Source organism: Gopherus flavomarginatus, chromosome 10 (genome assembly GCF_025201925.1).
Source record: "Gopherus flavomarginatus isolate rGopFla2 chromosome 10, rGopFla2.mat.asm, whole genome shotgun sequence".
NCBI classification, from domain to species: Eukaryota; Metazoa; Chordata; order Testudines; family Testudinidae; genus Gopherus; species Gopherus flavomarginatus.
Genome location: NC_066626.1, coordinates 21646901 through 21667245, shown reverse-complemented (window position 1 = coordinate 21667245; position 20345 = coordinate 21646901). Strand labels below are relative to the sequence as shown.

Below are 20345 nucleotides of genomic sequence, written 5' to 3'. Positions count from 1 at the left end.
TGATGCTTTTCTCCTCTCTTGGTCAGGAGACCTGATGTACGCCTTTCCGTCAATTCCACTCATCAACAAAGTCCTCTCAAAAATAAAGAGGGACAAGGCACGGGTCATTATGATTTGCTCCAGCATGGTCTCACCAGCATTGGTTTGGCATACTCATGGACCAAACCGATGGCCACTTCCTAGCTGCCCGGACCTACTCTTGCAGGAACACAGTCGACTCCTGCACTCGAACCTCACCTCTTTCCATCTCACAGCTTGGATGCTGCGTGGCTGAATCCAGAGGAACAAGCCTTCTCTAGTCAGGTACAGCAGGTTCTCTTGGAGAGCAGAAAGCCTTCCACCAGAACAACTTACCTGGCAAGATGGAACTGTTTCTCCTGCTGGGCATCAAAGCAGATTATCTCCCCGACTCAGGTGTCTCTGCAGTTCATCATGGATTACCTGCTTCACTAAAAGCACCAAGGTCTCGCATTCTCTTTGATCAAGGTTCACCTGGCAGCCATATCTGCTTTCCATTCTTGCATCCAGGGTAGATCTATGTTCTCACATAAGGTGTCGTCAGGTTCCTGAAAGGCCTTGGAAGACTCTTTCCACCGATCCGGGACCCAGTTCCCCAATGGGACCTCAACCTGGTCCTCTCCAGACTCATGGGTCCACCCTTTGAGCCTATGGCTTCTTGTTCCCTTTCCTACTTGTCATGGAAGGTTACATTCCTTGTAGCTATTACCTGAGCAAGACATGTCTCTAAGATTAAAGCTCTCACTTTGGAGCCCCCATACAGGGTATTCTACAAGGACAAGGGCCAGTTGTGGTCCCATCTGGCCTTCCTGCGAAAGGTGGTGTCACATTTCCATGTCAACCAGGATATCTTTCTCCCAATGTTCTGTCCAAAGCCTCACACAACCAATAAGGAGAGGCAGCTGCACAATGTAGATGTCAGGTGCACCCTGCCTTTCTACCTGGAGTACACAAAGCCCTTCCATAGATCAACCCAGCTCTTTATCGCGATCACTGACAGGATGAAGGGCCTGCCGGTGTCCTCTCAGAGGATTTTGAATTGGATCACCACCTGCATCACACTTGTTACAAGTTGGCACAGGCTGTGCCTCCACCAACAGTGAAGGCTCACTCAACTAGAGTGCAGGTGTCTTCAGCTGCCTTCCTGGTGCATGTCCCTATCCAGGGCATCCGCAGGGCCACAACGTGGTCTTCAGTTCATACATTCATAATGCTTACGCCATCACCCAGCAAGCCAGAGATGACGCTGCTTTTCGCAGAGCTGTGTTGCAGTCGGCACTCCTACCTGCCTCCATGAACTCCTGCCTGCCTCCAGTAGTACTGCTTGGGAGTCACTTACAATGGAATGCACATGAGCAAGCACTCTAAGAAGAAAAGATGGTTAACTTTTGTAACTTTTCTTCGAGAAATGTTGCTCATGTCCATTCCATGACCCACCCTCCTTCCCCTCTGTCGGAGTTCTGTCAAGAAGGAACTGAGGGAGGGGGGGGGCAGTGGCCCCCCCCTTATACTAGTGCATACACGCACCACTCCAGAGGGTACCAGAGCCGGTCCTCTATGGATACCACTGAGGGAAAAACTTCTGGCATCAGTGCATGTGGCGAGCACACACACCTACAATGGAATGGATGTAAGCAACACACCTCGAAGAACAACAGTTACAAAAGGGGTTGACCTGAGTTGTGAGTGTAGGGAATTTGTAGTAGAAGACTATAGTTGAGGACTAATATATGCATAAATAAATGGTAGCTGTCTGCAGTGAACGTGAAGTTCAGACTCTTCTGAAAGACTCCCTGTGCCAGTAATAGTGTACATTTAATGGCAGCTATTCTGTACTGATACTCACACTGTGTCTCTCAAAGTGAATGTTGTAGGAGAATAGGCTTTGTGTTGATTGATACACTTCCAGAAAGTGTGGGAACATTTACTAGTTAATTTTGGGTGGTCCAATTTATATGAACAGTTTGAAAATGCCATGATTTTGGTATCCTTGCCCAGAGGTGTAAGAACGCTGCTTGTACACCACTGGTTCCCTGTGGAGCTATGTTGAGCATAGTTCTGCTCAGCAGAAAGTGTGAAGAGCTCATTATGGGAGTGTCAGGAGCCAGCAGGCCCCCACCCCCAATCGTGGTCTTTAGAAGCCCCATAATGAAGACACTGCATAGATGCTGGTGGGACACTGTCTAGGAATTCTTCAGGGTTAAAGAGAAATGAGATAGTGGTCTCAGACTTCAGACAAATGTTCTGCATGTTAACTAGCTGGCTTGTGCTTGTCCCTATGTAGCATATCTCTGCACTGCCTCTGAGAGGTGCTTCCTGTTTTGTTCTCACAGAAACAGCAAGGGCCTATTGGAGAGATACATTAGGTGTGAAAAAACTTGACACGGGCCTGCAGGGGAGGGATTCTGCAGGCTGAAGAGAGAGGTGTTGTGAAGAGGTATGGGGTGGAGCGAAGCAGTGGAAGGAGATAGTAATGAGAGAGATGGGGAGGTAAACATTGGAGAGGGAGTGCGGTGTCTCCTTCCCAGTACCCAAAAGGAAGAAGTGGGGAAGTACCCACATAGTTTTTGGTGGTTTTTGTTTTATTGTTTATTCACCTGAGATTTCTGCATGTAAGAGAATGAGAGAAAAATCATTCTTTTTAGTCTGTAGATATGGTATGTGTTGTGAAATCTCTTCAAAATCAGTCTTTTAAACTGTGACCATTAATAAATCACACGAAAGAACTCATGCATCCTACGAAGTGGGTATTCAGCCACGAAAGCTCATGCTCCAAAACGTCTGTTAGTCTATAAGGTACCACAGGACTCTTTGCTGCTCTTAAAGAACTCTGATACACTTCAGTTTTCAGTGCACTGAGAGCGTAACAGGTATCCCTGGCTAGCTTGCTAACCACTTATTGAATTTGTCAAATTCCATGCTATCCCTATTAGTGTACAAATGATGATGAATTTTAGGAGATAGTAAAGGAGTAGTAAAGGAATATATGTTTCATTAACATTACTCAGCAAATGAAATAATTTGCTTTATCATTTTATTTGTATTTAAACTTTCTGAAGCAGAGACTTTTCATAGAGACACTATTAAACTAAAATTCGTATGTATCTAAACTTTTTAGTATACTTTTTAGTGTTAATTCAAAGAGATCAGAAGAGAGTACATTTCTTTCTGGTTCTCCAGTATATGTATTAGATAGTATTTTCTGTCACGTAGTCTGTTACACTTAGAGCAAGTTTCCCATGTTATTTGTGCAGGTGTTTCATGCAGCAACAGAAAAAACAAATTGTTGTAAAACCGCAAAAGTTAGCTGAAAGACTTGCAAAAAATTGTTGTCCGAAACACCTTTAAACCTACTTTTAAAACTGTTGTGAAGTTGTTACTGTTCTTTTTTAACTAGTTTCCAAGTGACAGGGAATTCTGATTAACTCATAAGCACATAAGTGCCCTTCTTATTTCTTTTACATTAAATATTGTATAGATATTTCTTTTACATTAAAAAAACAACAACAAAAACCCTACAAATTTGTGCATGCTTTCTCTCTCCCCCTCCCCATAGGATATGATAAATTGTATTGGTGGATTGAATGTGCTGTTTCCATTACTGGAGCAGATCAGTTTTCTAAGTGGACAGGTGCCTGAGAGGTCTGAAGGGGAAACTATACCTCAGGAACTGATGACTCCAGTAGAGGGAGACTGGATAGTGTTATCATCTACAAAGGCTTCAGGTAGGAAAATACTATAGATTTGCGACCATATTAAAGTTAAAGGTTTAATAAATACAAAGGACTACAACAGAGGAAAAAATTGGTTTATATGATTACGTATTAACTCTATTATAGTAGCCATGTAATTTTAATAAACTATTTTTATTCTGAGTTGGACATGTAATAAGATAGGATTTCAGCACTATTTAAAATTAACTTCAAGAACACACAGGACACATTCGTAGAATGAATTTAATAGTATTTTGCTGTATTAACTTTATGTACTGAGTCAAAATGTGCACATTTATTTCTAAATAAAGTGGTTCTTTTGAGTATCTAGAAAAATAAAAAAGGGCCTTTTCCAAAGCCCACTGAAGTCAATGGCACATTTTCCCATTGTTCAGTGGGCCCTGAACCGGGGAGGTAATGTCATATTTCATGTTACAATCCAGTAGCCTGCAGAATTTTAGTTAAACTATTGAAGTTCTTAGTAATTTTATGAACATGCTTTAAAAAACCCATCTGAAACCACAGATTTCCCTCTTTAAATTTTAAGAAGAAAACTATTTTTAAATAGCTCTTCAGCTGTACTGAATTAACAGCTTGAAAAGAATTCTTGTAATCTTAACAGAAGCCTCTTAGAAATTACTACTTGTGAAGCAATATGATACAACTTTTGATTTTGCTTCATTATTTCTCTCTCCTAATTTAAAACAGTTCTAGATATATTAGGCATATCGAGATATGGGGAAAGAGGAAGAAATATGTGTGTGTAGAGCAAGTGCAGAACATGCAAAAGACGATCCAGGTTGTGGCTTAGAGAAGAGTACCTTGTCCAATGCCACAGGTGAATGGACAAAGCAGCTGAAGTCACGACTGGCATTTGCTTTGTTGTGGGGAAGAATATAATGACTTTGCCTCAGCATCACAGGCTCTAAACACCGTCTACAGCAAGGTAGCAAATATCAGTGGAGAGAGGAAGCTCAGGAAAATAGTGGAGAATAAAAACATTTGCTTTCACTTCTTATTCCTCCTAATATGACACGATAATGAAATGATAAAAAAGGGTTTTAACTGAACGATCTGTTTTGCAGAGGCTCGTCTAGAGAAGAATATTGTTGCAACTTTCATCTTGATGATAAAGCACTTTATTCAAAGACACCCTATTAACCAAGATAATCTCATTCACTCCCATGGAGTTGCTACCCTAGGAGCCTTGTTACAGAAGGTGAAAAGTTATTTCTCATGTAATCAATGTTATGGGTGAAATCCTGATTCTACTGAAATCCATTAGGCCATGGTTTCATTCTAAATGTCAAAGGTTTTCTGAGGTTCAGACTATTGTCAAGCGAGTATCTGTGCTTGCTGGTGCATAGGAACATAGAGTTAGCATAACTAACTTTGTACTTCCCTTCTGTCTTGCATATGTACAGATACAATACATAGACTAGTACAGGGGTAGGCAACCTTTCCTAAGTGCTGTGCCAAGTCTTCATTTATTCACTCTGATTTAAGGTTTTGCGTGCTACTAATTCATTTTAATGTTTTTAGAAGATGTCTTTCTATAAGTCTATAATAACTAACTAAACTATTGTTGCATGTAAACTAAATAAGGTTTTTAAAATGTTTAAGAAGCTTCATTTAAAATTAAATTAAAATGCAAAGCCCCCTGGACTGGTGGCCAGGACCCAGGCAGTGTGAGTGCCAGTGAAAATTAGCTCGTGTGCTACCTTCGGCACCCGTGCCATAGGTTGCCTACTCCTGGACTAGTATAATATTTTTACATTCTTGTAGATTTCTGAAAACAAGATGTTATGATACTTGTGCAACTTTGTCTACTTATGTTTTAAGGATATGTACTGGGACCAATGCTGTTCAACATATTCATACATAATTTAGAAAAAGTGGTAAAGATTGAGGTGGCAAAGTTTGCAGACAATACTAAATTACTCAAGATAGTTCAGTCCAAAACCAACTGTGAAGAGATACAAAGAGATCTCATAAAACTGGGTGACTGAGTAACAAAATGGAAGATGAAATTCCATGTTGATAAATGCAAAGTAGTGCACATTGGAAAACATAATCCCAACTATACACACAAAATTATGGGATTTAAATTAGCTGTTACCACTCAAGAAAAATATCATGGAGTCATTGTGGATAATTCTCTGAAAACATCCACTCAATGTGCAGCAGCAGTCAAAAAAGCTAATAGAATGTTAGGAACCATTAGGAAAGGGATAGGAAATAAGACCTCTGAGGAGAGATTAAGATGACTGGGACTGTGCATCTTAGAAAAGAGATGACTGAAGGGTGGGATATGATAGAGGACTATAAAATCATGAATGGTGTGGAGAAAATGAATAAGGAAGTTTTATTTACATCTTAATGTAACACAAGAACCAGGGGTCACCCAATTAAAAAATAGGCGGCAGGTTTAAAACAAACATAAGAAAGTACTTCTTTACACAACACATAGTCAACCTGTAGAACTCATTGTCAAGGGATATTGTGAAGGCCAAAAGTATAACTTGGTTAAAAAAGGAATTAGATAAGTTCATGGAGGATAGGTGTGTCAATGGCTTTGATCCAAGATGGTCAGGGATGTACCCCATGCTCCTGGTGTCCATAAGCCTCTGAGTGACAGAAGGTGGGACTGGACAATATGGATCACTTGATAATTTATAGACTTTAAGGCGAGAAGAGACCATCTTGATCATCTAGTCTGACCTGTACATTGCAGGCCACAGAACCTCACCCACCCACTCCTGTAATAGACCCATAACCTCTGTCTGAGTTAGTGAAGTTTTTAAATCATGATTTAAAGACTTCAAGTTACAGGGAATCCACCATTTACTCCAGTTGAAACCAGCAAGTGACCTGTGCCCCATGCTGCAGAGGAAGGTGAAAACTGCCCAGGGTCTCTGCGAGTCTGATTTGGGGGGAAATTATTTCCTGACCCCAAATATGGCAATCAGTTAGATTCACCAGCCAGACATTACAGTGAGTGTTTTCCCGCGGTTCCCAAAGCCTTCCCCATCTAGTGTCCCATCTCCACCCATTGGAGATATTTGCTACTAGCAGTCACAAATGGGCCCCGTGCCCTTGTAGGCAATCTCATCATACCATCATTTCCATAAACTTATCAAGTTCAGTCTTAAAACCAGTTAGGATTTTTGCCCTGGGGAGTCTGATCCAGAACTTCACTCTTCTAATGATTAGAAATCTTCATCTAATTTCAAGCCTAAACTTGTTGTTGGCCAGTTTTATATGCATTTGTTCTTGGGCCAACTTTAGCCCTTAACTGAAATAACTCTACTCGCTCCCTACCTGATGTTTATCCCTCTGATGCATTCATATAGAGCAATCATATCTCCACTCAGCCTTCACTTGGCTAGGCTAAACAAGCCCAACCTCCTTTTGTAAGGTAGGTTCTCTATTCGTCTGATCATCCTTGTAGCCCTTCTGTACACCTGTTCCAGTTTGCATTCATCTTAAACATGGGAGACTAGAACTTCACACAGTATTCCAGATGAGATCTCACCAATGCCTTGGATAATGATGATAGCACTTCCCTATCTCTCCCGATGTATCCTGGGATTGCAGTAGCAATTTTTCATGGCTCATTCACATTGATGACTCATAGTGTTCTGATCACTCCCTCTGAATCAGCTGGCACTGGACACTGTTGGAAGATAGGATGTTAGGCCAGATGGACAATTAGTCTGACGCAGTATGGCCATTCTTATGTTTTGCTGTGTTTGTTATAGATTTCACAGTTCAACTATTTAAACTAGAACAAAAATCAGATACAAATTTCAGTCAAAAACCTTTAATTCAGATGACAAAGGAATTATTGAATTATTTCAAACAGCTGTTTGGTTTAACAGAGTTGTTGTAAGGTAAGGAAATATTGTATGTTGTGCAAGACTAGGGAGTTGATCTGATTTTTAAATATCAGTTTAATAGAAAATGCATATGCTGCTCATTAAATAACTTACTATTATATACCCTGTACCCATCTGTTTGAATTTTAGGTACCAGGCAGCTTGATGGATGTGAATGTACTGATGGCTCTGCAGTTATTGATAGAACAGGTCTCTGTGGAAAAAAATGTGCAACTTTTGCAACAGATGTATCAACATTTACTTTTTGACTTTAGTATCTGGAACCGTGGAGACTTCCCTTTCCGGATTGGTGAGATTATACAACTTGAGATAGTTATGTTAAAACAGAGTACCTTTGCTCTTCATAAATCCCTGTCTAGGTTCTAATGGAAAGCTTTGTATTTTAGGACATATACAGTACCTTTCCACAATCATCAAAGACAGCAGGAGGCTCTTCAGAAAGAAGTATGGAGTGCAGTTTCTACTAGACACACTCAGGATTTATTATGGGTATGAGGTTTATGCTCCTTAATTTGTTGTATGCTATTGTTACCTTTTTCACAAAAGGCCAGGCAGAAAACATGAATTAAAAGTGAGAGCTGATCAAGTTTTTGAGTTTAATTCTCCTTTACCAAAATTACTACTTTCCCTTGACCCCTGTGTTAGAACTAGACTGTAGCAAGCTCCAGGGCTGTTTCTAGGCACCACCAAACCAAGCATATGCTTGCGGGAGCAGCACAATTTCAGGGGCAGCATTCCGGACACCTTTTTTGCTCTCCCAGCTCTGGCAAGCTCATTCCAAAAGTACTAGAAATGTGTAGAAAACTTGCTTGCAGTTTAAAGGTTGAAAAAGTCTTTTTTTTATTATTTTTTGTTAATTAAATCACCCAGCATCCCAATTATCAAGAAAATATAGCCTGACTACAAGCTTTATGTCCGGGATTTAAAGTGGGAGGAAAGTTTGTCCCAAAAGAGTTTGAGTAACATCATCTTTGGGATCTTCAGGACAAGCTTTCACCCTTAATGTGATAGGCTTACATCAATTTATATCTACTTATAATTTTCAATGATGTCTTCAAGGAAAGTGGGTAGAGATTTATTTATAAAAATGAAAACTGAAATGCTTTTACATTTCTGTTTAGATGGTAAGCTCTTTGAGACAAGAACCATCTGCTGTTAGGACAGTACCTAGCATAACGGGGCCCTGTTCTTGGTTGCCCATTAGGCACTACCTTAATAAAAATGCTTAATAATAATAGTAAGTCCCCAGATCAGGTTTAGGTCTGCATCTGGGGGTTTATCAGGCTCCAAAACCCCAGTTCTGCTTTTGGTTACTCCCACTTTGTCATCTTGAATATCACTCCAAGGATAGGGTAGCAGGATTACTAAAACAAGTAGTGGAAGTATTAGCAGAGTGATATTTATAAATCACAAATTGTGTAATGCAAGAAATGTGTTGTTTTTTAACTGTCCTTTTTTCCTTGTCTGTGTTAGTAGTGGCTATAAAGACAGTGACTTAGCTCCAGATGACCTCAGAACAATACAAACATTCCTATATGGACTGATCAAATATTTCCTAAGCAAAGGTGGGACACATGAAGAAATACAGAGCATCATGGGATATATAGCTGCGATCAGTGAAGAGGAACAGGTATCATCTGCAGTTGCTTCCCACCTTTTAGTGTTTAGGAGTTTTGACCGTAGCTTTGTTGAAAGAAAGAGACAAAAAAAGATGCAGGCAAAATCTAATGCAGCATATACGTTACTACTTTGTAGTTGTGGCAGGCTATAGAATTAAGCCCATTGTGGAACTGCACAGGGAACTGTGCAATGGGTAATACTTTAACTGATGATCCTATTCCTTTTTCTCTGGTAAGCATGCGAGTTGGTTAAAATGCAGCGTGATTGGGTATCAGTATTTTTCTAAGCCTGCATAAAATGGAGATAATTGGACTTCATTGCTCTAAAGTTGTAATGATTTGTTTTTTCTGTTTATATTCCATTGATATGGTGATTGGTTCTCTCCATTCTCCCTCTCCTCTGTCCTTGACTCTCTTTTTCCCTCACCTATCACAAGCTCTACCCTGGCTCATTCCCAGTATCTACTTCCTACGTTCCTGCTCTTGTGCTGTGTAGCATTGCTGGCAAAAGTCCTGTGACCAGGCTGACTTCCTCCATTACAAATCTGTTTTCTTTTCTTCCAGTTCTGCCATCTTCCTAGCTTAAGTCTTCTTCACCAACTTAATTGAATCTCATACCCACAGTCCCAACTGACTTTTTAGCTACCTTTTGACTCACTCCTCAAACCCTCCTTTCCCCTCTTCCTGCCACCATTTCTCTTTCTGCACAGGATTCTTTCAAGAGAAAGTTGACAAGATGATGTGACCTTCACCCTCTCCTTGACTGATCACTGATGCAGAAGTTTCTCATTTGCTCTCCTTCTCTAATGCCTCCACTTGTCCCAGTGATCTGTCCCATCTCCTGATCTCCCTTCTGCCCACTCTCATTCCCTATTTTACTCTTCTTCTTAACCTCTCACTCTTCTTTGGCTCTTTCATCTCACAATACAAACAATGCTTTAGTCTTTCCCATTGTAAAAATACCTACCCTTCACCTTCACTTGCCTCTTCAAAGCCCCTTCTCGCTTTCATCTCGAAGCTCATTGAGCACATTGTTCATAATGTGTATAATCGCTGTCTGGAGTTCCTCTCTTCTGTGTTTGTTTGTACAGCACCTAGTACAATTGGGTCCTCGGGCCACTAGGCTCTCCGGTAATACAAGTAATGACAAATCCCTTTGCTCAGCTTAAACCTCTTTTGTTTACAGTTTTATGCAAGTGCCCTCTGTGCGTGTGTGTATATATATTTAGGAACAGCTTTAGAGCCACTAAAGCTGATTGTAAATATAATATGGTTGAAAGGGGCATTGAGGCTGTTCTGAAAATGCAATGTAAGATGCTGTTTTTGGAGGGAAGATAGGATGTTTTCCCCTTGAGTTGGGCATTATAATCAAGGTTGCATGGATTATGGGGTTTATTTAGGTGTGTGTTTTTATTTTGTAGCTCTGTGGGATTCTTGATGTACTCTTCAGCCTACTTCATACAAGCCCAACCCGGGACCAGCTTTTCTTGTTACTTTTTGAACCAGGAAATGCTGATATTCTCTATGCTCTGTTACTGAATCAGAGATATTCTGACAGGCTAAGGGAACTTGTATTCAAGGTAATACATTTAGTATAAGTTCTTTAATGGTAACTTTTGCAAATGTATGCACTCTTTCATCTGAAATATCTTTGGCAGTTAAACCCTGTTTTAAAATGGATACAAATTTATGTAGAATATATTAATTTAGTGAACCTGCTTATAGTTCTTTAGTAGTAATAGTACGCTGACTAGAAATTATCAGTTCCTCACAGTTGCTACTTACTGTACTTTTCATAATGTTGTCTTCCAGTGAAGCAGAATATTTGAAGATTTGCTATCTTTAAAGATCAGAGAGTACCTGCATTTATTTTTGTATTAGTATTTATGTTTTGGGGGCATATTTCTTTAAAAAATTATGCACAGACAAATTATAATTCAGACTCTATTAATAAGATTGCTTGGTATTTGTATATAGAAGGCATGTGTAATTTTCTGTGTGTATGTGATTTCTGTGATCTTTCTTCACAGATTGTAGAGCAGATGCTGAAATGTACTAAAGTCTATGAACGGAGTAAACAACGTATGAGACTCAGAGACGTGGGATACTCTGGGCTAGGGCTCCTTCTGAATGAATCCCCAGTTACCATTTCTCTTATTAAAAATCTTCTTAACCAAATTCTGTATGCAGGTAATCCAAGACACGTTGACAGATTGCCTACTAGTATTAAATCCCTGCTGGATTTTTTTTTAAGACAAACATGTGATTATGAATTATTCCCTTATTTATTTTAAGTCTCCACCCCCTAATCTGTATAGTGATGGTGAAAACCAAGCTACTTAGTAAAGTTATTCTATTCTAAATGTGCTCCAGGTTAACATATTTATGCTGATGGTTTCAATTTACTTAGTGTTTAAACATAATTTCTTAAAAGTAAGCGGCAAAACAAACTTAAATTTGTCCCATTTACTAATCCTTGATGTATAAAAATGGCCTCAAAGGTTTTTGTTCATTTTTTTTCCTGCTTTCACGATGCCTGTTTGTTTGTATTCCTACCCTGCAGATCCTGTTGTGAATTACAGAGACCTCGTGGCTGTGGTGCACCTGTCTCATAGAGCAGATATAAATGTTAGAGTGGCCATCTGCAAAAAGGTTAGTACTCTTAAAAACAGGAGGCCATTTTACCTATTGGTAATGACGTGGGGAGCTGCAGTGCATATATTAGAGGTATATGACATTATGTAATTTTAAATTATGACTCATTCTAATAATGTGAATCTCTGATGAACCTGACCTGCTATTTGTACTCCACGTTTCTGTATTATCAGTAATTTTTAAACTGTTCTACGTTCTATGATTGTCAAATGTTGTGTATTTTCTACAGAAAGGAAACACGCAACTGTTTTAGTGACCGATTTCTCTCAAAGGATGTTCAAAAGGTCATGAACAGAGGTTACTTTCAGAATTTACTCAGTTATTGTAAGAGAACATTTTCTGTGGTTTTTTAGGTTTATTTTAATTCATTTCTAAAAAGGTAGGTTGTGAGCAGAGGAAAGGTGCAAGGCAGAAACCGAGTGTAGTGTGATCCTAAGCTGGTGGTGGTGGTGCAAATTGTTGAAATATTTTACCATGTAGGGAAAGGCTGAGCAATAATATATTGTTTGACATAAGTTGCATCACAGTTTCTCAAGTGAGCTGGAGATTCTGATTGTAGTGTTGGTGCATGAATGCTCAACTGTGTGTGTGTGTGTGTGTGTACACGTACAGTGGATTCGCGTTTTATGCGAGGGTTAGGTTCTAAAGTCAGCGCATAAGGTGAAAATCGCATATAGTCAAAATTACCCTTGAAAATCCCGTAAATCATCCATAAAGTACAGTATACATGGTTTAGTGTACCGTATACAACCTTGTACAATATGTATAATGTATACAGTAATATACAGTATATAATAGAGTACATATGCAAAATATAATTTTACAGTACTGTATTTTTAATTACATAAAAGAGAGAGTGAGACGGAAGAATGAAAGAATAAAAAGGGAAAACAGTAAACCTAAACACTCACCACTCATCCTGGATATTCTTGCTAGTCTGTGACGATGATGACACTATTGGGCGGTCGTCAGGGCTTGATGTCAATCCAGGAGACGATGGGCCAGGCTTATCTGCTGCTGGTTGTGTTTTCTTGAAAAACGTGGTGATCAGCAACTGTTGCTGTTGTCTCTTGAGCTGCTCAGATATTTCTTGATACTGTCTCAAATTTGTCCTTAATACTACATGTGATTTTGAGGGTTTGTTCCATAGAGGGTTCGTATTCAGAAATTAAATCATTCAAGTGTTTGCTTCTTGGAACACTTCAGCAAATTTTGAAGGTTCCAACTTGCTGGCTCTTCCTGTTCATCGTCATCATCTTCATCTTCTGTAGAAGATTTTATCAGTTCCTGTAATTCTTCATTAGTCAATGTTTCTCTGTGGCTCTCAATTAATTCTTCAGTTTCTTCCTCAAGGATATCAATGAAGCCGTCACCACCCACTTGCCTAGCTACCTGAACAATGTGTTTCACTTCTTTGTCAGTGGTCAGGAAACCCTTAAAATCATTCACACTTTTTTTTTCTCATAGGTTTCGCCAACATGCATTGACTGTTTCAGGCTTGATTGCATCCATTGCCTGTTTAATATAAGTGTTGCAATTGGCAATGTTGAAGGACTTCCAGCACTCCATCACATCAAGATTGGGATCAGCATCCATAGCACTACGTATCCATGAGAACGTAAGCCTCGTGTACATGACCTTGAAACAACGAATCACGCCTTCGTCGAGAGGTTGGAGGGTGGTGATGGTATTGAGGGGGGAGAAAAACGACTTCAACGTCGTTATGCAGAAACGGAAGTGCCTTAGGGTGGCCAGGAACATTGTCTACAATCAGCAACACTTTAAAGTCAACTCCTTTCTCTTCGAGGTACCACTTAACCTCCGGAATGAAATGCTTGTGGAACCAGTCCCGAAATAATACTGCCATCACCCAAGCCTTTTTATTTGATTGCCATAACACAGGCAGGACATTTTTGTTCTTGCCTTTTAGGGCACGGGAATTTGCAGCCCTGTAGCGCAAGCCCGGCTTTATTAAATGGCCAGCGGCATTGCCACAAAACAACACAGTCACGTAGTCTTTAGCTGCTGTGAAGTCAGGGACTTGTCTTTCTGATTTTGAAATGTAAGTGCGGTTGGGTATTTTTTTCAAGAAAAGCCCAGTCTCATCAGCATTAAAAACTTGTTCTAGAAAATAGCCCTTTTCTTCTATAAAAGGTGACAAAGAGTCTTGTGGCACCTTATAGACCAACAGAAGTATTGGAGCATAAGCTTTCGTGGGTGAATACCCACTTCATAATAGTTGTGCCATGCATCTGACAAAGTGAGTATTCACCCATGAAAGCTTATGCGCCAATACTTCTGTTAGTCTATAAGATGCCACAGGACTCTGTCGCTTTTTACAGATCCAGACTAACATGGCTACCCCTCTGATACTTTTCTTCTATGATTTTCTTAATGTTCGGGGTAGGCTTTTGCTGCCTCATCATCGGCAGATGCAGCTTCACCAGTAGTCTACACGTTTTCGAGGTTGAAGCTCTTCCTAAAATTGTTAAGCCAATTCCTTCTCATCAGAAGGCGGTTCCTCTTCGGCGAGAGGTTCGAACAGCACGTAGAGGCTAAGAGCCTTTTCTCGTAACGTGTTGCCATCAATAGGCACACGTTTACGGTTCATGTCTTCCAGCCATAAATTTAATGTCTTTTCAGTCTTCACTAAAGTCTTATCATGGACCTAGCTTGTCACCTTAGCAGTTATTGGAGCACTTGATGCCACGGCTTGATGAATTTCTCTCTCTCTCGAATCTTGATGGCACGAATGCTAGATTCATTGTGGCCATATTTACATGCCACGTTAGAGACCGACGTACCATCTCTCAATAAGTCCAACACAGCCAGTTTTTCCTCCAGTGTTGGAACAGATTGCTGTTTCTTCCGTTGAGCACCAGATGAAGTAGTCAGCTTGCGTTTAGGGGCCATGTTGTACGAAAAATACGTATCTTTAAACACTAGAATAACACTTAGCGTGGTGTGATGCTCACACTGTGAGAGGCACGCAGGAACTGAGACCAACTGAGGGAACAGCAGATTCACGTCTCCCATCTCATGCTCACTCTGGGGCATACGCTCATTGTGTGCGTATAGTTGAATTTGCGTAAGTTAAATGCGTGTATGGTGCGACTTCACTCTGTGTGTGTGTGTATGTAGAGAGAGAGTGCACCATTATTTGTCCTTTTTATTCTAGCTTAGCTGTGTCTAATCTGATATATTTTGTAATTTGTTGTATTGATTTTGTAAACCAATGTTCTGAATATGGATATGTGTTGTGGTGTATATGACTGCTTTTTGTGGAAATAGTTGCCTAAGAGATGGAAACATTACCAATGTGCTATAGTTAGCTTTGTACTTTATACAGTAATAAATTAATAGTAATAAATTTTTTTAATCATACATTGTTAGCTTTTAACAAGCTACATTCTATTTCTCACCACACCAATCATCATTTTCTTCATTAAAATAAGATGTATGTTTAGTAGAATAAAATAAATAAGTGCACTTTTCAAAATGATTGTATGGCTGTCTGATGTCTAACTTTGTTTTCTATTGTAAATGATTACTATGTGATTATCTTAATTCATGCAAAATACTGAGGATCCATACAAACATGAGAAAGTTAACTATGTATTTCACTTTCTCCTGTGAAGAATTATCTATCGCTCATATGTGCTGTATTCCTGTTGACTAATTTATATTACAAGAATTTTTTCACAGAAGGCATAAAATATAATGGAGTACAAAATGTGTGATTAAAGGCTGGAATGACTGCAGTTATGTAGCAAAGATTAACGTGTACGTGCTTGGATTTTTAGCCTGACCTCTTGTGCTCACTACAGGTTTTACAGCTTTTACATTCCCAGCCGGATGCAGCACAGCAGATTTCTCAACAGCTAGCCTGGCAGGAGACATTGGTTAGACTATTCCTAAAAGAAAACTCCGACATCAGGAATGGACTTAAAGAGAGCAGGACTGACTCTACAAAGGAAAATGAAAAACAAGTTCCTCCTGAAGAGCTTCGGAAATGCTATCCTGATCCGGCAGAGCGGGGGAAAGCTGGTAGCTTTGCTTCAGTTAATGGTTCATATGATCAGTGGAGCGTGGAAGACAGCAAATCTTTAGCTGTCACCAGCTGTTTTTCTGGTACATTGCTGGAAGGTACTTCTGTGGAAGAGATGACTTTCAGGTCAGAGGATCAAGAAGAGTTATGGCACAGTAATCCTTCACATTTGCGTTTAGATCTGTCTAGCATGGACTCTTATGAGCTGGCTGATAGTGGGAATCAAATGACAGAGAGCCTACCCAGCACACCATCACCCATTGAAAATTCAAAGCCATTCTCTGATCAGCCTGACAAAGAATCAGGCATCATCAATGATATGGGATTCAGCGTTGATCTTTCGTTATTTGAAAACCAAGTAGTAAGTAATCCTCCCCATCCTGTCTAAATATGTAATTCACAGTACTTTTAATTCTTTTAAAATACCCTCCCCCATTAGATAGTTATGCTGTTCTCCCTCTAACAGAAGAGCAGATAAATCAGCTGATTTGCAGGGATATCAGTTCTGTTTGTTACAGAATAAACATCCAGCTTTCAAGGTTGTTGTTTTTTTAAGTTTGCTGGCTGAAATTGTAGCATTATTCTTTAAATCAAAGCTATATTGGAATGACCCGTATCATCCTCATCAAGGAAAAAGTTGTGTTGTGACCAAATCAGTGGTACTAAGACTCACATCTAAATTCTTGCATAGAAAATAAAGCAACTATTATTTTAATAATCTGGACTAAACATCATTGCAGCATAATTTTAGGTTAATGTTTTCATTTAGTTACTGGGAAGACTCTTTAGGCTACAATGTTGAAGATGATGAAACTTTCCAAGCATTGTGCACTGTAACAAATAACAAGCCTCTTTGAGGCATTCTGAACTATAAAGAGTGTGAATTCCTTGATTGTTTCATAGGGATCTGAAGAGGAGCTCATACAGTTGCTCACAGATGTCCTGCTCTGTGTGATGTGGAAAGGTTTAGAAAGGTTTGATGATGCTGTCTGGATTGAGAGGGGACAGGTGTTTTCTGCACTTACCAAACTGGGGATATCTAATGAGTTACTGCAACCTTCTGATGAAATAAAACTCAAGTGAGTATAGATTTCTTCTTTTCTTTTGGAGAGGAAGGGAAAAAAAAGATGGAATCAGAGTTACATTAAATCCTGGTGAAAGACATTGAATTGATTTACTTTGATCCCCTTCATTCTGATGCAGGAATGATCAGACGTATGTCTACACATCTGTACTATTTATAAATTGAATTTATTTGACAGAACTTAAAATTGTATGCCCCTGATTTTTATGAAGATCACAATCTCCTTAATCTCACTGGTTTACAGAGTAGAGGATTATAATATCACTACATATACTTAGGCTCAGTTAAATACTTTATGGGATTTTTTTAAAAGCCACTTACTCTTAGAACATGTGATAATTACTTTGGGATTTTGTTTTCCATTCAGCTTGCTAGAGAAGATGTTGGAATGGACAGTCACTGATAACAGAGACACGAAAGCTCTTCCGACACATGCTGAAAATGCCTTCCGGCTCCTGCTCATTGTACAGGACTTTTTACAGGCAGAAGGGCTAGTTAATTCAAACTTATGGACAGAAAAGGTATAGTAGCTGCCTAATGGAAACTCTTGTAAATGATGTAGGGCTAAAACATTTATGAAAGAGTTGTCAGTTTGAGTAATGTCACCCTTTTCTTCAATCATATGTTAGATCCTACCAAATTCACAGTCCATTTTAGTAAATTTCACAATCATAGGATTTTAAAAATCATAAATTTCATGATTTCATATATTTAAATCTGAAGTTTCGCAGTGTTATAATAATAATGGTGCTGACCCAAAAAGGAGTTTGGGTGGTGGGGTCGCAAGGGTATTGTAGGGGGCTTACAGGGTGTACTGCTACCCTTATTTATGCGCTGTTGCTGGCAGCAATGCTGTCTTCAGAGCTGTGCAGCCAGTGAGTGGTGGCTGCTGGCCAGGAGTCCAGCAGAAGTTAAGCATGGCATAGTATGGTATTGCCACCCTTACTTCTGCACTGCTGCCTTCAGAGCTGAGCCCTCAGTCAGCAGCCGCTACTTTCTGGCTGCCTGTCTCTGAAAGAAGCAACACAGAAGTAAGGGTGGCGTGATATGGTATTGCTACCCTTGCTTTTCTGCTGCTGCAGGCGGGGTGCTGCTTTTAGAGCTGGGCACCTGGCCAACAGCCTCTGCTCTCCGGCCACCCAGCTCTGAAGCAATGCAAAAGTAAGGGTCGCAATACTGTGACCCCCCCTCCAATAATCTTGTGATCCCCTGCAAACCCCTTCTGGGTCAGGACCCCCAATTTTAGAAACACTGGTCTCCCCCATGAAATCTGTATAGTATATAGTAAAAGCACATGAAAGACTAGATTTCACAGCAGGAGACGAGATTTCATGGTCCGTGACATGTTTTTCGTGGCTGTGAATTTCGTAGGGCCTTAATCATGAGACATTTGTTTTAACTAGAGACTAAGCAGAGTGTGGAGCAGATTTGACTGCCCCTTTAAGTACTGGAATTTTATAAGCACATGCCATAGGGAATACAGTTAATATTGCAAGACCATGAGTCCTTAATGGCACCCCTGATTAAAGAGCCTTATCTTTAGAGACTACAGAAAAGCTGCATGAATGCTAGAACAAATGAAACAGTGCTAACCATTTTCTAAGTAGGTGTTGGTCCAGTGGTCAAATGGTATGCTTCATATTGTATGTGTTATTTAAAGTGGCAGCCAAAATCATTGCATTCATTCATTCTCTGCTCTTTGTCACAAACTGAGGAAGGGCACTTTGGATTTTTAACCCTGATTTTACTTCCAGCATGTCTGTGAGCAGATTTTGGGTCAGATGCAAAAGTGACTTAAATGGGTGGTGGAAGTGTGTGGGCGGGTGTGAAAGTTCCACATTCAGATGGCTGTGTAAGGTCAAGCTAGGGTGACCAGATGAGACGGGGAAAATATCGAGACACATGCCGGGGGGGCGGGAGGCACCAGCGGATTAAAAAAAAAAAGGCGAGTGCTGCTGGCGCAGTGAAATATTGGGACAAATTGCTCCCCAACCAAAGATTGCAGGACAAACACCTAAATATCAGGACAATCCTGATTTTATTGGGTCATCTGGTCACCCTAGGTCAAGCTGGTGTAATTTACATGCCATGGGGGACAGAACTGTGAGGTAGTAGTGGAAAAGCAACCAACAGGAAAGCATAAGGAGGTATAAAATAAAGAAGGCTCCCATCCTCTTGTTGGTTGTGTTTCCTGCTACAGAGATGCTTTCCTGTCTGCTCCATGTGCAAGTTACACAGACTTACAATTTACCCTAACATTTGTATAATCTATGAATAATGATTAAGGCTGCGAGTCTGTCGTGAAAGTATCAGATTCCGTGACTTCTTCAGGGCCCAGTGTGGCTGACCCCAGCGCTGCCCAAGCAGTTGGCTCCAGGACTAGCTGGTCAGGTGGCCCCAAGGACAGCCATCCCAGCCACTACTGGAGCGACTCTGCAGCCAGCCGCTCTGGTGGACCCGCAGCCAGTTACACTGGCCACTGCGGCTTTGGCTATTGCTCTGGCAGCCCTGGGCAGCTAGCCCCGGCCAGTGTGGCCAATCCTAGGGACCACCTGAGCAGTTGTCCCTGGGTGGCTGATGCGGCTGCTGCCAGACATGGTCCCCGGTGGCTGGAGTGGCCAGAGTAGCTACTTCCCCGGACAGCCTGTGATAGTTGTGCCCGGGTGGCCAGTGCAGTCGCTGCTGGTGGCCCCCAGCAGCTGGTGCCATAGCTGGTCCTGCCCCCCCGGAGCAACGGCCCCCCAGCAGCGCAACCCCCAGTATAACCTCCCCCCAGCTTCTCCCCTAGCAGTGGCCCCTCCAGACACCCCTCCCCCAGTAGCAGTCCCAGTGCCTCCAGCAGTGACCCCCTTAAAATTTAGTCACAGATATTTTTAGTAAAAGTCACAGACCTTTACTAAAAATACCCGTGACTAAATCATAGCCTTATTCATAGTGCATGACCCTTGGCACCAGCAACCATGGTAAAGACATTGGTACTGCTGACAACGCCCTCCTCGGTACCGATGCTCTCAGTACCACAGCAATTTTTCCTCCCCAAAGATCTTCTGGTATTCTTAGGATTATAATCTCCACTTGTTGGTACCGACCTTGCTCTAGTTTGCTAGGTACTGTGCCAATTTACTCCACCATCCATATCAGCTCGTCCTTTATCCAGTGACCAGGATGATGATGCTGATGGAGGAGAAATGCACTATGTTTCTTAAATTATAAAAAGATTAATTTTACTCTTAGTATATCATTTAATGACATCAACATAAGCTTGGGAATAAAAAGAAAAAGAATGGAAGTGGCCCAAGGTTCTAAGCA

The 20345-nt window shown here is 40.6% G+C and overlaps 1 protein-coding gene across 2 annotated transcripts in view; it reads left to right on the top strand.

Moving 5' to 3' along the window:
- NBEAL1 (neurobeachin like 1) overlaps positions 1–20345 on the top strand; it is a 145606-nt gene that overhangs the window by 86536 nt on the left and 38725 nt on the right. For both annotated transcript variants that reach the window (XM_050969552.1, XM_050969551.1), the window contains 11 exons: positions 3575–3743; positions 4817–4950; positions 7760–7919; positions 8017–8119; positions 9104–9260; positions 10671–10829; positions 11280–11439; positions 11813–11901; positions 15732–16313; positions 16856–17031; positions 17404–17557. In XM_050969552.1, coding sequence (XP_050825509.1) covers positions 3575–3743; positions 4817–4950; positions 7760–7919; positions 8017–8119; positions 9104–9260; positions 10671–10829; positions 11280–11439; positions 11813–11901; positions 15732–16313; positions 16856–17031; positions 17404–17557 — 2043 coding nt within the window. The remainder of the gene's footprint in view (positions 1–3574; positions 3744–4816; positions 4951–7759; positions 7920–8016; positions 8120–9103; positions 9261–10670; positions 10830–11279; positions 11440–11812; positions 11902–15731; positions 16314–16855; positions 17032–17403; positions 17558–20345) is intronic.